General features: G+C 45.3%; 1 protein-coding gene across 2 annotated transcripts in view; it reads left to right on the top strand.

Annotated features, from left to right (window-relative positions):
* Window positions 1-18054, top strand: part of LOC106560843 (guanine nucleotide-binding protein G(o) subunit alpha) — a 143784-nt gene that overhangs the window by 24752 nt on the left and 100978 nt on the right. For both annotated transcript variants that reach the window (XM_014124202.2, XM_014124203.2), the window contains exon 3: window positions 16858-16999. In XM_014124202.2, coding sequence (XP_013979677.1) covers window positions 16858-16999 — 142 coding nt within the window. The remainder of the gene's footprint in view (window positions 1-16857; window positions 17000-18054) is intronic.

Genomic DNA, 18054 nt, shown 5'->3' with positions numbered 1-18054 from the left:
TATTTGAATGGTAAATCTATTGATCTCAAGATGCAGCCTAGACCTATCCACAATACAGGGAAATGCAGATTTGATAGAAGTTTGTGCTTGCATTCAGTTATTGAGCTGGTTTCTGCTGATTTCATGGAGCTACAGGTGACAAACAATTACCCTTCCATTTGGAAGTGCTGAGCACATCCCCATCCACATTGACGGGGCTGTAGTGGAGAGGGTCGAGAGCTTTAAGTTCCTCTGTGTTCACATCTCTAAGAAATTAGCATGGTCTACACACACCAACATAGTTGTGAAGAAGGCATGACAACACCTCTTCCCCCTCAGGAGGCTGAAAAGATTTGGCATGGGCCCTCAGATCCTCAAAAAGTTCTACAGCTGCACCATTGAGAGCATCTTGATTGGCTGCATCGCCGCTTGGTATGGCAACCGCTTGGCATCTGACTATAAGGCGCTACACAGAGTAGTGAGGCCCAGTACATCACTGGGGTCGAACTCCCTGCCATCCAGGACCTCTGTCAGAGGAATGCCCTAAAAATTGTCAAAGACTCCAGCCACCCAAGTCATAAACTGTTCTCTCTGCTACCACACGGCAAGTGGTACCGATGCACCAAGTCTGGAACCAACAGGACCCTGAACAGCTTCTACCCCCAAGTCATAAGACTGCTAAATAGTTAGTTAAATAGTTAACCAAATAGCTACCTGGACTATCTGCATTGACCCCCCATTTGCACCAACTCTTTTGACTCATCACGTCGCTGCTGCTACTGATTATTATCTATCCTGTTGCCTACAGTAGTCACTTTACCCCTACTTATATGTACATATTTACCTGAGTTACCTCGTACCCCTGCACATCGCCTCGGTACTGGTACCCTGTGTAATAAACAAGTTATCGTTACTCATTGTGTATTTATTTCTCATGCTATGATTTTTTTATTATAACAAATATGTCAGCGGAAGTTCAACCTATCCAGCCATGAAGCACAGTGCCCTTATGCTCATTGAACAAGAGAGGAGATGCACTTTTTGTGCTGGTAACCCTCATATTAATAAACATAAAAACAAATGTTTTTTGCCATTTCGTTTCATTTGATTAAAAACCAAGTATAGCCTCCCCTCAATGAATGCTGTATTTTTTTGTCATGCCCAGTGCGTTCACCTGTAATGGGTGCGTGCTGGTGGCAGGAAAGTCAGGCGCAGGAGAGTGAACTTGGTATAAACGGAGCAGTTTAATAAATGCTAAAAAACTCAGAAAACCAATATATACAAAAATAATATAAAAGGGTACAAAATCCGTCGCACACCAGAACATGACTTGCACAAAACATACGACAAACAATCACCGACAAGGACATGAGGGGAAGCAGAGGGTTCAATACACAACATGTAATTGATGGGATTGAAACCAGGTGTGATGGAAGACAAGACAAAACCAATGGAAAATGAAAAATGGATCAGCGTGGCTAGAAGGTCGGTGACGTCGACCGCCGAACACCGCCTGAACAAGGAGAGGGACCAACTTCGGCGGAAGTCGTGACATCAGCAAGTAGCCAAGCCTATCAATAAAGGGTTTGGCTCAATAAATCTTAATCACCAAAACGTTATTAAAAGATCACATTTTGGACATCACCTTTGTATCTGTAGGTCTACATTATTTTAGCTAACTCCCATTTTGAACATGCGTAAAACCCACTCCATGTAGGCTACATATGCGCATATTCCCATAATGAAATGAGAGATGGCATGATGCTGGTGACCCACATATTTAGAAGTTATTTTTCTGTAACAATTGCCTGTTTTCCGTTTCATATGATTAAAAAACAAGCCCTCCCTTACCGCTGGGCTACTATAACAAAGGCCAGTTCATGTCTTTTTTATCCTGCCGATTTTATGATATCGTGCTTCTGACCCCGACCTATTTAGAAATATTGTTGTTTTTTGAAAAAAAACCGGATTGTTTGTTTTTTGTTTTAATTTGATTAAAAACCAAAGTTATTAGAATGATTCACCATCCTGACTTTATGGTGAGAATGTCCATGGCTCGCATGCAATGCAATTTAGGAGCCTTCTGCTATTTCTGGAGAAGTATCAGTGCGATCTGTAAGATTCCATTATGTTTCTAAAACATTTGGGAGCTGTGTAACGGTGAGTCGACATTCCCCCTTTCTCTTCATATTGGATCTTTGTCCAGGTTCTGTGAAAACGTTGGATATGTGTTAAACCCTCCAGTCTAAGTTGTCTTAATATTATATGCCCATTGGGAGCAATTACGGTGCCTGTTTATTTAAAACAAGTTTAGTTTTTATTCGAATTACAATTATTCACAGTCTTTTTAGGCCTTATCGATAGTAAATTGACAAAGTTTGGCATGCCCATGGCTGAGACATATGCATAATGCAATTTACAGCAGATCTTGCCCCTACATCAGTGCGAATGCCATGTTACATTTCCATATTGAAGCCATGCAATTACTTAGAACAATGTGGACTGCAAACGTTCAACATATTTAGCAAGGATGGGATAGCCTACATTTAGTTATTTTCTTTCTGTATGCTATTTAACAAACTAGGCTATAATGATCTAACATTCGAATTGGTGACAAACAACGCAATGCATAAACGTAAATACACAACTTGAAGAAACCACATATCCATCTATGGAGCACAATCTGATAAGCCAGTGAGGAGTCAATCCTCGACACACCAACACTCATTTATTTATAACTGGCTACCGGCAGCTCTTGTGCTCATAATTCCCGCAGTGAAAATAGCAAACATATTTCTGACACACCCCTTGACCTATGCCGCTACCACTAGCACTAAGATGTACTGTTACGTTAGGTTTGTTAAATAGAGCCCACAGTCCAAGGGGGAGACGTGAGGGAGAGACGTTTAAGTGAAATCAGCTTTGAAATCAGCATATTTTGCATTATGGTTTGCATATTATCACAAACAAAGTACTAGGGTAGTGAATTGATGTTATCTTTAGCTGTAAACTAGCAAGGAAAGTACTGTAAGCCTACAAAGCTGATGGTATCTTCTTGCATTGTAGTTAGTGTGTTCTAGGCTAGCCTGTATAGACATTGTTTTGCGAACAGTAATTAAGTTGAAACATTTCTACATGCCGTGTTCCATTATTTAAGTGTGTTAACTTCTGTGCAGCATGAGTGGGGAGCTAACATGATGTAGCCAAGACTCCCGGGACAGGCTAGAGCTACTAACAAAAAGTACGGAACCGTTTTTCATGTTTTAGTACTGAAAAGTACAGATATTTCGGTATACCATGCAACACTAGTGTCACAGGCGTCGAAAGGATTAGACCAAGGCGCAGCGTGGATAGTGCTCATTCTGAATACTTTAATGAGTAACACTTACAAAATAACAAAAACGACCAACAGTTCCGTCAGGTACAATAACTAAACGGAAAATAAACACCCACAAAACTCAAAGAAAAACAAGCTGCCTAAGTATGGCTTCCAATCAGAGACAACGAAAGACACCTGCCTCTGATTGGAAACCATACTCGGCCACACAAGGAAAACGAAACATAGAAACAGAAAACTTGAACAAATTCCCCTAGAAACAAACCAACCCCAAAACACACAAAATAACCCCCCTGCCCCGCCCTGACCATTCTACTATGGCAAAATGACCCTTCTCACTGGTCAGGACGTGACAACTAGTTTATGCAGGGCTGAGATGCCACCCTGTATCCTCCAAACTGGTTAAATATAGCTGTGATCAGAACAGGCTGGTGGGTTAGAGCCCAAAACCCTGCAGGCCTCAGCGATGATATTCTGCTGCCTCAGCAATACACCTCTTATTTTCTTCCCCTGCTCCTTCTCCTCCTTGGGTTCCAGGGGAGATGACAATGGCAGATATAATTACAGGATGACAAACGACCAGGAGGGAGAGGAGGGAGAGGGGTGGAAGCAGAGGACTGTGTGAATGAGGGGACAATGGCTGCTGTTTAGGGAGGGATCAGGCTGGGATTTAATGACATCTGTAGATATGCAGATCTGTCGCTGTAATTATTCAGCGTTTGTGACTGATCAAGGCTGGGTGTGAAGCAAACCCAAAATTACTGTCACCCTCTCCCAGCAACCAGCTGGCAAGTCCCAACTGAGGGAGGACACTTCATAATCTCAGTGGTAGGATTTAGCTCTGAGCGGGGTCTGGGAGGGTGAGAGGAGAGATCAGCAGGCATAGTCAGGAAGATGCAGCGTTTTAGCAAGAGAGAGGTGGAATGAGAGGGGGAGGGGAAAATACAGCCTTAGATACACCCTATAATTACTGTTGTGTGATTGTGTTTTTGTATGAATATAGACATGGTGGTTTGATATCAGAAAGCTAATGTGAGATGGAAGTTGAATGCGGTGAGGGAGTGGTGAGGGAGCGGTGAGGGAGCGGTGAGGGAGGGATGTTGTGTGCCTGTTCCAATCTAGGGCTAGCCGAGGTGTGGTGCTGCCGTAACCCTGGCTATGTCTGTGCATCCCAAATTACATCCTATTCCCAATATAGTGCACTACTTTTTAATCACAGTCCAATGGGGTCTATGGGCACTAAAAAGGAAAGGGGGTGCCATCTAGGTAGCAGTCCATGTGTGTGTCTGTGGGTCGACCTCGGGGTGTGGGGGACAGATTGGTGCTAAAGGCTGGAGCATCTGATGCTTGGGAGGCAGCGCTCCTCTGATTGCAGAGGTTATAAATAGCGCCCCCAACGCTGGTAGGGAATCAAAGTAGCTCTGTCCCGGGGCCGATGACAGCAACAGCACTGGAGCGTGCCGGGAGCACAAAGGATCATTTGTTTGGCATGACGATTTGCAAACTCAAAATTACTGGCTTAAAAATCCCATTCATCCCCCTCGTACTTCTCTCAACAGTGAAATAGGTATAATAAACCTGTACACAATACAAGGCGCTCCATTTATTGTAAGACCAAAAGCATTATGTAAACAAGTACGTTGCATTTAGTCAGTCAGTACAGTACAGTACAGTACAGTACAGTACAGTACAGTACAGTACATGGCTAGAATGCAAAATGACCACTCCATCCCTTCTTAGAAGCCCCTCCCTCTGTGTGAGAGGCAGTGACAGTGACGTGGTGGTAGAGGTTCCAGTTCACAGATCTCCACGTGTCAGACACCAAGGAGGGCCTAATGTGCTCTCTGTTCTGCCCTCCCCAGCGGCTACCTGCCGCCCTCCCTCCTCTCCTCTCCTCCCAGCTGACAGACGGCCGAGAGAGACCCAAATGAGAAAAGTCCTCAAGCGTGAAAAGCACAGACCCTTCGAACATTAAAATTATCCTCCAATTGTGCTGCTCCGTTACTCTGTACCTATTTTCTCTTTCTTTCTCTCCCCCTCTCCCCCTCTCTCTCTATCTGTTACTTAATGAGGGTCCCTTAATAAAGTTGGTGGGAAGGGAAGGCAGTAATAATGATCTGAGCTCTCCTGTGGTGTTCCACCCACACACTGCCTGATGAGGCTTTGCAGAGAGGAATGGAAACCAAGGGAAGATGACTTTGAAAATGTAGCACACTAATGTAGCACACTCTGTACTTTTCATGTCCTTACACTCAAGGGTATAGCAGAGCCTTCTGACCCTTCTTACTGGGAAGGCTGGTTTTACCATATACTGTACTAGACAGCAGGTTACACTGCACATTGTGGTATGGTAAATCCTGCAGTCTCATTTCAGAGCTCTCTCCCTCCACTGCTCTGCAATGGGACACAGGGGGAAAGACAAGACTTTTAATCACCCTTGTAGAGTGACTTGTAATCACTCTTGTATCAGCTCCTGACATGCACTCTGCAGACTGTACTGTGTGTTGTAGCTAGCTGACCTGTGGTGTGGGCCTGGATCTGCTCTTTCTGACAGGTGGCCTGGTATAAGGACTTGCTGTCCTTTCAGTGTCTCCTATCAGAAACAGAACAATGAGTCATTCGGCCCCTGTGAGAATCAGAAACCCCTGGGACATCAGCAACCCCTGGGACATCAGCAACCCCTGGGACATCAGCAACCCCTGGGACATCAGCAACCCCTGGGACATCAGAAACCCCTGGGACATCAGAAACCCCTGGGACATCAGCAACCCCTGGGACATCAGAAACCCCTGGGACATCAGAAACCCCTGGGACATCAGAAACCCCTGGGACATCAGAAACCCCTGGGACATCAGAAACCCCTGGGACATCAGCAACCCCTGGGACATCAGAAACCCCTGGGACATCAGAAACCCCTGGGACATCAGCAACCCCTGGGACATCAGCAACCCCTGGGACATCAGAAACCCCTGGGACATCAGAAACCCCTGGGACATCAGCAACCCCTGGGACATCAGCAACCCCTGGGACATCAGAAACCCCTGGGACATCAGAAACCCCTGGGACATCAGAAACCCCTGGGACATCAGCAACCCATGGGACATCAGAAACCCCTGGGACATCAGAAACCCCTGGGACATCAGAAACCCCTGGGACATCAGAAACCCCTGGGACATCAGCAACCCCTGGGACATCAGCAACCCCTGGGACATCAGAAACCCCTGGGACATCAGAAACCCCTGGGACATCAGAAACCCCTGGGACATCAGTAAACCCTGGGACATCAGTAAACCCTTGGAACATGCACTTAGCTTTGTGATTTAGAGATTGCTTAAAGACGTGTTGTTTTGAACCTCTGGATTATTAATCAGTCACCTGAGATGGCGCGCTCACTGGAGTTTCAGCACAGAGGAAAACAGAGGCACAGCTGGCAGCGGTGCTGGGTGATATTGGCTTGACATGATATTTACTAAACGTTTGCAAGGTTGCAGGTGTAGAGTGTTGTTTTAATGGTGATTTAGAGATCTGTGGTTGTGTAGGGTCAGAGTAGAGCTGTGGTCACTATGGGTCATCCCAATGGGGCAGTGGTCAGTGTGGAGAGATGTGGAGACGGATGTTCTGCTTTCTGTTGGCTCTGTGGTTAAGACATTGAGCAGCAGTGTTTGTTTAGTAGATGTAATGTCCAGTGTGGTGGTGTTCCTGTGGAACATGTACAGAGCAGTGCAGGGTATGTTGGCAGGTCTTTGCCAGGTGGGTCGTTCCACCTCAAAAAGCATAAGAAAAAGGATTTCGACACCCTCCATCTCAGATTGTTCCAAAATTGTTTCTGTTAGAAACAGATAAGATTTGCATTCCTGCATCATTATTTTGTTGAAATATAATTTTATCTCTGAGAAATTAAGAGAATTGATTGCACCCAAATTGGCCATTTTAATTTATAGGATTCATATAATATTCAATAACTATGGTACCCAACATCTGATTTGGACCAAACAATGAGTTAGACATGAGGAATCCAAAGAACTGGTCAAAAGCCACCCACAGACACCCCAGGTCCCACTCCAATCCCAACACAATAATGAGTATATAGTATCAGTTCTCTATGTCTGGCAAGTAATATGGAGCTGCGGCTCGAAATACTGTCCTGAGGCCCATTGTCGTGCCATTCATCCACCACCATCATCTCATGCTTCAGCATGACCATGTCGCAAGGATCTGTACACAATTCCTGGAAGCTGCCAATGTCCCAGTTCTTCCGTTTTCTGCATGCGAAGGAGATGTGTCGTGCTGCATGAGGCAAATGGATACTGACTGGTTGCATGTTGCATTTACATTTTTGTTCAGTGTATATACAGTATATCAAATCTAATCTTATTGGTGACATACACATATTTAGCAGATGTTATTGCGGGTGTATCAAAATGCTTGTGTTCCTAGCTCTAACAGTGCAGTAGTATCTAAAAACGATTCACAATAATACACGCACATCTAAAAGTAAAAGAATGGAATTAGGAGATATATAAATATATATATATACACTTAACAAAAGTATAAATGCAACATGCAACAATTTCCAAGATTTTACTGAGTTACAGCTCTAATCTATGGATGTCACATGACTGGGAATACAGATATGCATTTGTTGGTCACAGATACACAGAGGAGCGTTGATCAGAAAATCTGTCGGGATCTGGTGTGACCACCATTTGCCTCATGCAGCGCGACACATCTCCTTCGCATAAAGTTGATCAGGCTGTTGACTGTGGCCTGTGGAATGTTGTCCCACTCCTCTTCAATGGCTGTGTGAAGTTGATGGATATTGGCGAGAACTGGAACACGCTGTTGTACATGTCGATGCAGAGCATCCCAAACATGCTCAATGGGTGACATGACTGGTGAGTATGCAGGCCATTTTCAGAAATATTTTGGTACCCTTCCCCAGATCTGTGCCAAGACACAATCCTGCCTCAGATGCTTGAAAATATGAAGAGTGGTACTCAGTGACGTGTTGGATTTGCCCCTAAACATAACGCATTGTATTCAGGACATAAAGTGAATTACTTTTCCACTTTTTTTCTAGTATTCATTTAGTGCCTTATTGCAAACAGGATGCATGTTTTGGAATATTTTTATTCTGTACATGATTCTTTCTTTTCACTCTGTCAATTAGGTTAGTATTGTGGAGTAACTACAATGTTGTTGATCCATCCTCAGTTTTCTCCTATCACAGCTATTCAACTCTGTAACTGTTTTAAAGTCACCATTGGCCTCTTGGTGAACTCATTGAGCTTTTTCCTTCCTCTCTGGCAACTGAGTTAGTAAGGACGTCTGTATTTTTGTAGTGACTGGGTATATTGATACACCATCCCGAGTGTAATTAATTACTTCACCATGCTCAAAAGGATATTCAACTTCTGATTTTTTATTTACCAATAGGTTCCCTTCTCTGCGAGGCATTGGAAAACCTCCCTGGTTTTTGTGGTTGAATCTGTGTTTGAAATTCACTGCTTGACTGAGGGACCTTTTAGATAATTGTATGTGTGGGGTACAGAGATTTAAGAAGTCATTCAAAAATGTGACATGTTAAGCAAATGTTTACTCCTGAACTTGTTTAGACTTGCCAAAACAAAGGGGTTTAAAACGTATTGACTCAAGACATTTCAGCTTTTCATTTATAATTCATTTGTAAAAATAAATGTCAAACATAATTCCCCTTTGACATTATGGGGTATTGTGTGTTGGCCAGTGACACAAAATCCAAATGTAATCAATTTTAAATTCAGGCTGTAAAACAACAAAATGTGGAAAAAGTCAAGTGGTGTGAATACTTTCAGAACAAACTGTATATGATGGTGTGTAAAGATAATATGGACAGTATATGAATAAAAAATATGTGGACAGCAGTAGTTATATAGGATGTGCCATGACTAGAATACAGTATATACATATGAAGTGGGTAAAGGAATATGTAAAAATGATTAAGGTGACCAGTGTTCAACGACTCTATGTGCATAGGCCAAAGAAGTCTCTTAGGGTGCAGGGTAGAGTACCGGGTGGTAGCCGGCTAGTAACAGTGACTAAGTTTCAGGGAAGGGTACTGCAGGAATCTGTTTAACAGTCTGATGGCCTGGAGATAGAAGCTGTTTATCAGTCTCTCAGTCTCAGCTTTCTACTGTCTCCTTCTTTTAGATGGTAGCGGGGTGAACTGACCGTGGCTCAGCTGGATGAGGTCCTTCCCTACCATGTAAGCAGTCTATGGACAAGGTATGATAGAAATTCATGCTTTGGTTTTGTTGTCCACTGTTTGAAATGCTAACCTTTTAGCATTTGTGTTACAAATCCAATGTAAGTCACTGGTATGTATATTAGTATTTTCACGCTTCATGTCCAAATCATCCTAAAGTATCAAAACATTTATTGTGTAATTCAAAGATGTTACTTATAGATGATTTGGGTATGAAGCGTGGAAATGCTAATATAGGTACCGCTGACTTGCATTGGATTTGTCCCACTGATGCTAAAAAGTTAGCATTTGAAACAGTGGCCAGGTAAACAAAACGAAGCATGGGTTGCTTTCATCCCTTGTCCATACACTGCCTACAGGGAACCTGTCTTTAAAAGAAATCACCTACTAGCAGGAACAGCACCAGCTAGTTGTCAGAACCTGGTAAAATCAGGATGTAGGATAGGACATAAACCTAACAACTTCAATCAAATCAAATCAAATGTATTTATATAGCCCTTCTTACATCAGCTGATATCTCAAAGTGCTGTACAGAAACCCAGCCTAAAACCCCAAACAGCAAGAAATGCAGGTGTAGAAGCACGGTGGCTAGGAAAAACTCCCTAGAAAGGCCAAAACCTTGGAAGAAACCTAGAGAGGAACCAGGCTACGAGGGGTGGCCAGTCCTCTTCTGGCTGTGCCGGGTGGAGATTATAACAGAACATGGCCAAGATGTTCAAATGTTCATAAATGACCAGCATGGTCAAATAATAATAATCACAGTAGTTGTCGAGGGTGCAACAGGTCAGCACCTCAGGAGTAAATGTCAGTTGGCTTTTCATAGCCAATCATTGAGAGTATCTCTACCGCTCCTGCTGTCTCTAGGGAGTTGAAAACAGCAGGTCTGGGACAGGTAGCACGTCCAGTGAACAGGTCAGGGTTCCATAGCCGCAGGCAGAACAGTTGACACTGGAGCGGCAGCACGGCCAGGTGGACTGGGGACAGCAAGGAGTCATCATGTCAGGTAGTCCTGAGGCATGGTCCTAGGGCTCAGGTCCTCCGAGAGAGAGAAAGAAAGATAGAATTAGAGAGAGCATACTCAAATTCACACAGGACACCAGATAAGACAGGAGAAATACTCCAGATATAACAGACTGACCCTAGCCCCCGACAATAAACTACTGCAGCATAAATACTGGAGGCTGAGACAGGAGGGGTCAGGAGACACTGTGGCCCCATCTGATGATACCCCCGGACAGGGCCAACAGGCAGGATATAACCCCACCCACTTTGCCAAAGCACAGCCCCCACACCACTAGAGGGATATCTTCAACCACCAACTTACCATCCTGAGACAAGGCCGAGTATAGTCCACAAAGATCTCCGCCACGGCACAACCCAAGGGGGGGGGCGCCAACCCAGACAGGAAGACCACGTCAGTGACTCAAGCCACTCAAGTGACACACCCCTCATAGGGACGGCATGGACTCATTTATCTGATCAGGGGTGGGGGAGACATCACCATCGAGACAATCGTGACAATACTCCAAGCCTCAGCACCATACTACTTGCCAGACATAGAGAACTGATACTGTATAATGTTTTTTGTTAGGGTGGGATTGGTGTAGGGGGTCCATGGTTGTCTTTTGACTATTCCTTTGGATTCCTCAGGTCTAACTCATTGGTAGAAAAAAGTTAGGTTCAAATCAGATGTAAGGTACTATATTTATTGGATGTTATATGAATCCTGGAAATTAAATTGGCCAAGTTGGGTGCAATCAATTAGCCTAATTCCTCAGAGATCAAGTTATATTTCAACAAAATAATGTTTCCAGAATGCTAATCTTATCTTTCTAACTACACAAAGGATTTCAGAACAGTCTGAGATAGGCTTGCTGAAATGACATGGAACGACCCAGAACGACCCAGGTGTTAACCTGCCTCTTAGTTTCCCCAATGGGGGGGGGGTCCTGGCTGCCACATGCCTATCTCTGCCAAGGCACACCTGGTCTGCCAGTCACAATGCCAGCAAGTAAAACAAGTCTGTTAAAGAGGAAGAAAAACAGTGTCTGAGAGAGCTTTCATTTCCCCTGGAGAGGAGCTAAGCTCTGACAATCGATACCAGAGTCATTGACCACAGGATTATGGGACTACTCAAAGTAAGGTGACTCACACAACTACACACAGTTTACAGTAGGCTATATAATGCAAAGCTCCCCTCCCTTCTGTACTTTCCTCAACCCTTCCACATATGCTCTGTGCTGGGGAGAGTAGGAACCTTCCCCCCTCTCCTCTGGAACACCCCCGCCCACCAGCCCAGGTATCAGTAATGCAGAACCAGTGTCTCCCCCCTGCTGTTTATTACACCCACAGATAAAGCATTCGTCATAGGAAGATTATTGTTGAAAGAGGGAGGGAGGGAGAGAGAAGACGGGGAGAGTAAAGGGGAGATAAAGAGGCAATATTCTCTTGTCGTTGACACGCACATGTCTGTGTCACAGCAGCATTACTGCTGAGCTGTAGGTAAGTCACTGTCTCTCTCACACACACACACACACACACACACACACACACACACACACACACACACACACACACACACACACACACGCAAGTTAGCTATTTCGTCATTAATCTTGTTCTGGAGGAAGCTCTGCAGAGTGGTCACTAGCTGGCACAGCCACAAAGTCATCAAATCCTCAAATCTAGCCCTAACCTTATCCACACTGCTAACCCTTATGCCTAACCCTAACCTTAACCACACTGCTAACCCTTATGCCTAACCCTAACCTTAACCACACTGCTAACACTTATGCCTAACCCTAACCTTAACCACACTGCTAACCCTTATGCCTAACCCTAACCTTAACCACACTGCTAACCCTTATGCCTAACCCTAACCTTAACCACACTGCTAACCCTTATGCCTAACCCTAACCTTAACCACACTGCTAACCCTTATGCCTAACCCTAACCTTATCCACACTGCTAACCCTTATGCCTAACCCTAACCTTATCCACACTGCTAACCCTTATGCCTAACCCTAACCTTAACCACACTGCTAACCCTTATGCCTAACCTTAACCACACTGCTAACCCTTATGCCTAACCTTAACCACACTGCTAACCCTTATGCTTAACCCTAACCTTAACCACACTGCTAACCCTTATGCCTAACCCTAACCTTAACCACACGGCTAACCCTTATGCCTAACCCTAACCTTAACCACACTGCTAACCCTTATGCCTAACCCTAACCTTAACCACACTGCTAACCCTTATGCCTAACCCTAACCTTAACCACACTGCTAACCCTTATGCCTAACCCTAACCTTAACCACACTGCTAACCCTTATGCCTAACCCTAACCTTAACCACACTGCTAACCCTTATGCCTAACCCTAACCTTAACCACACTGCTAACCCTTATGCCTAACCCTAACCTTATCCACACTGCTAACCCTTATGCCTAACCTTAACCACACTGCTAACCCTTATGCCTAACCCTAACCTTATCCACACTGCTAACCCTTATGCCTAACCCTAACCTTAAATAAAGACCAAAAAGTTCATTTTTGTTTTCATGAATGTTTACAACATAGCCAATTTTGACTTTGCAGCTGTTTAAGAGGAAAACTCTCAGTTTTGCCTCCAGGACAAGACTCATGACAGTAAATGTCAGCCTGCCACACACACACACAGCTTTGTTTTTGTGAAATTTCAGGACTTTTTGGAGTATAAAAATGTTGACCATTAAAAATCATATTTTCCCTAACCCTAACAACACCCCTACCCCCAACTCTAACCTTAACCCCCAGAACCCTAAACCTCACCCTAACCTTAACCCCAGAACCCTAAACCTAACCCTAACCTTGGTTTAAAATATACTTAAGTATCAAAAGTAAAAGTATAAATAATTTCTAATTCCTTATATTAACCAAACCAGACGGCACCATTTTCTTGTTTTTATTTATTTACTGAAAGCCAGGGTCACACTCCAACATTCAGACATAATTTACAAACTAAGCATGTGTGTTTAGTGAGTCCACCAGATCAGAGACAGTAGGGATGACCAGGGATGTTCTGTTGATAAGTGTGTGAATTTGACTATTTTCCTGTCTTTCTAAGCATTCAAAATGTAAATAGTACTTTTGAATGTCAAGGAAAATGTATGGAGTAAAAAGTATAATATTTTCTTAAGGAATGTAGTGAAGTAAAAATAGTCAAAATATAAATAGTACAGTAAAGTACAGATACCCAAAAAACTACTTAAGTAGTACCTTTAAAGTATTTTTACTTAAGTACTTTACACCACTGCTGATAATGTAGGAAAGCAAGTGCAAACACACACACACACACACACACACACACACACACACACACACACACACACACACACACACAGCAGGGCAAGTTCAGGCTTGTCAGTGTATTGAGAGAGTACATTTTACATTTACATTTTAGTCATTTAGCAGACGCTCTTATCCAGAGCGACTTACAGTAGTGAATGCATACATTTCATTTTCATACAATTTTTCTCGACTCATAGTGATATGAGTCGAGACAGACATGGAGTCATTGCAAAGAGTCTTATGAAAGGCATGTTACTGGAGAGGAGGCATATTGCTGTTGGAGGATCACAAACTGTATCTGTATGTTACAGCCGCAGGCTTCTTGGGCTGGGACACTCTGCCTCTCTCTTGCGCAGTAAGTCAGGGCTTAGGGCACTGACATCTCTCTGCCTTTCTTTTTATATGCTTGGCCTACTTCAAAGGGCACACACACGCTCACTTTCACAAACACAATGCTCAGACTGTACTCTTTGTTGGTAGGAGCTCGTGCTCCATCTGGTCCATTAAATGGACTGGGGACTGGATATCATGACCAGTGAGAGTGTGGGGCTGGGCGGTGAGGTGAGGTGTTAATGGTGCCTGTCGGGGGTAAATCGGCTGAGCCTCTCTCTGCTGTGGTGTTTGTGTCGTGAAGAGGAGATCTCAGGCCTGGGGTCAATGTGTCTCCATGTGTATCTGCCTAATGGGGCGCACTCTCCACATCTGGTCCTGGACTAGCTCTGGCTGCTGGGTGGGGGAGAAACTCTCAGATCTCCCCTCTCTCCCCCTTTCTTCAACGGCCATCTACAGTGGCAACGGAGCAAATGAAAGGAAAATAGAATTAAGATGGAGCCAGGCTGAGGAAGAGAGAGGAGCTCAGGGCTACCCAAGCCTCTGTGTTTCTGTGTGCGCTTGGCTGTGTGCGCTTGGCTGTGTGCGCTTGGCTGTGCGCGCGTGTGTGTGTGTGTGTGTGTGTTGGGATACAGTATGTGTGCCTCTGTGTGTCTACCACCAGTATGTGTGCCTCTGTGTGTCTGCCACCAGTATGTGTGCCTCTGTGTGTCTACCACCAGTATGTGTGCCTCTGTGTGTCTACCACCAGTATGTGTGCCTCTGTGTGTCTACCACCAGTATGTGTGCCTCTGTGTGTCTGCCACCAGTATGTGTGCCTCTGTGTGTCTGCCACCAGTATGTGTGCCTCTGTGTGTCTGCCACCACTATGTGTGCCTCTGTGTGTCTACCACCAGTATGTGTGCCTCTGTGTGTCTGCCACCAGTATGTGTGCCTCTGCGTGTCTGCCACCAGTATGTGTGCCTCTGTGTGTCTGCCACCAGTATGTGTGCCTCTGCGTGTCTACCACCAGTATGTGTGCCTCTGTGTGTCTGCCACCAGTATGTGTGCCTCTGTGTGTCTACCACCAGTATGTGTGCCTCTGTGTGTCTGCCACCAGTATGTGTGCCTCTGTGTGTCTGCCACCAGTATGTGTGCCTCTGTGTGTCTACCACCAGTATGTGTGCCTCTATGTGTGCCTCTGTGTGTCTGCCACCAGTATGTGTGCCTCTGTGTGTCTGCCACCAGTATGTGTGCCTCTGTGTGTCTGCCACCAGTATGTGTGCCTCTGTGTGTCTACCACCAGTATGTGTGTCTGCCACCAGTATGTGTGCCTCTGTGTGTCTACCACCAGTATGTGTGCCTCTGCGTGTCTACCACCAGTATGTGTGCCTCTGTGTGTCTGCCACCAGTATGTGTGCCTCTGTGTGTCTGCCACCAGTATGTGTGCCTCTGTGTGTCTACCACCAGTATGTGTGCCTCTGTGTGTCTGCCACCAGTATGTGTGCCTCTGTGTGTCTGCCACCAGTATGTGTGCCTCTGTGTGTCTGCCACCAGTATGTGTGCCTCTGCGTGTCTACCACCAGTATGTGTGCCTCTGTGTGTCTGCCACCAGTATGTGTGCCTCTGCGTGTCTGCCACCAGTATGTGTGCCTCTGTGTGTCTGCCACCAGTATGTGTGCCTCTATGTGTGCCTCTGTGTGTCTGCCACCAGTATGTGTGCCTCTGTGTGTCTGCCACCAGTATGTGTGCCTCTGTGTGTCTGCCACCAGTATGTGTGCCTCTGTGTGTCTGCCACCAGTATGTGTGCCTCTGTGTGTCTGCCACCAGTATGTGTGCCTCTATGTGTGCCTCTGTGTGTCTACCACCAGTATGTGTGCCTCTGTGTGTCTGCCACCAGTATGTGTGTCTCTGTGTGTCTGCCACCAGTATGTGTGCCTCTGTGTGTCTGCCACCAGTATGTGTGCCTCTGTGTGTCTGCCACCAGTATGTGTGCCTCTGTGTGTCTGCCACCAGTATGTGTGCCTCTATGTGTGCCTCTGTGTGTCTACCACCAGTATGTGTGCCTCTGTGTGTCTGCCACCAGTATGTGTGCCTCTGTGTGTCTGCCACCAGTATGTGTGCCTCTGTGTGTCTGCCACCAGTATGTGTGCCTCTGTGTGTCTGCCACCAGTATGTGTGCCTCTGTGTGTCTGCCACCAGTATGTGTGCCTCTGTGTGTCTACCACCAGTATGTGTGCCTCTGTGTGTCTGCCACCAGTATGTGTGCCTCTGTGTGTCTGCCACCAGTATGTGTGCCTCTGTGTGTCTGCCACCAGTATGTGTGCCTCTGTGTGTCTGCCACCAGTATGTGTGCCTCTGTGTGTCTGCCACCAGTATGTGTGCCTCTGTGTGTCTGCCACCAGTATGTGTGCCTCTGTGTGTCTGCCACCAGTATGTGTGCCTCTGTGTGTCTGCCACCAGTATGTGTGCCTCTGTGTGTCTGCCACCAGTATGTGTGCCTCTGTGTGTCTGCCACCAGTATGTGTGCCTCTGTGTGTCTACCACCAGTATGTGTGCCTCTGTGTGTCTGCCACCAGTATGTGTGCCGTGAACATGTTGTCCCTGTTTAGGTAAATGCCCACCTGACCTGTATGAATCACATTCATGTTTGCAGGATTATCCACGAGGATGGCTTCTCTGGAGATGATGTGAAGCAGTACAAGCCTGTGGTCTTCAGCAACACAATCCAGTCTCTGGCTGCCATCGTCCGTGCCATGGACACCCTGGGCCTGGAGTACGGAGACAAGGAGAGAAAAGTGAGTCTCTCTACTGCTCTATCTGTACACTGTAGCACTGAGGGAATGGACTACAACTAGACAGACAGACACGCAGACACACACACACATGCATACCCACTGTCACGAACATTAGTAAGCAGAGCATTGTGTGCCGTTACCACTATATACTGTAGTGAAGGCCTCCCAAACATGTTAATATTAACAAATACACAAACTGTCAAACACTGACGGACACCGATATATTCACCCACGGGATTTTAACACGTGAAACCAGTCAAAACACCCATCCATCCTTATCCATCTGTGAAAATCCATAACCTCAATGTTGTAGCAGATAATTGGCCACAAGGCTCTGACAGGATGTGGAACAGAGCACATTGGTCTCTGCTTGTTGACTGGCTTCTATAAATCTCTTACTGAGAGGAGGAGTGCAGGAGAACATGTAGATTCACACAACACACCATCTGTCTTTAATATTACTACTATTATTACCCAGCACCAAGGAGGTAAGCAGACAGTTCAAATTCTAATACTGCATTCAGACCATGATGAATATACGGTCAGGAAGAACATCAGATACATGTGTTCAGTAGACATGTCACTTGTACTGTCCCATGATTCGTTTATAGCAGCATTGTTCAATTACGGTGGGGCCAACAATGACGATGATGAATGACGAAGATGGTGGGAATGGTTTGGGATTGGGTATTGGTTCTATCCACAATGTTAAACTGCCGATAGCAGGATTGCAGTGTGAGCTGGAGGGTAATGGGGTCAAGGGTCCATAGCTGTGTCAGTACATGACCTCAGAGTGGCCTTATTAAGAGGACAAGACAGGGTGAAGGAATGTGTACAGTAGGATATCTGAGCTGCCCTCCTAATGCCTCCTCTCATGTGTTGTGTTGTATCCATTCCCCTGCCGTGCTCTGTTCCCTCTCTAAAACAGGAGGCACACCACTGACTCTGACCTTTCCAGGAAGTCCTTTATATTTTAATCAAACCAATGCTATCAATACCTTGGGACAAGGCCTCTGAAATACCCAGCTGCTATTGATTGTGATATTATCTCTTTC

The sequence above is a fragment of the Salmo salar genome, chromosome ssa10 (genome assembly GCF_905237065.1).
Source record: "Salmo salar chromosome ssa10, Ssal_v3.1, whole genome shotgun sequence".
NCBI classification, from domain to species: Eukaryota; Metazoa; Chordata; class Actinopteri; order Salmoniformes; family Salmonidae; genus Salmo; species Salmo salar.
The sequence above is the reverse complement of the archived record's forward strand: the minus strand, read 5'-3'. Positions and strand labels throughout refer to the sequence as shown.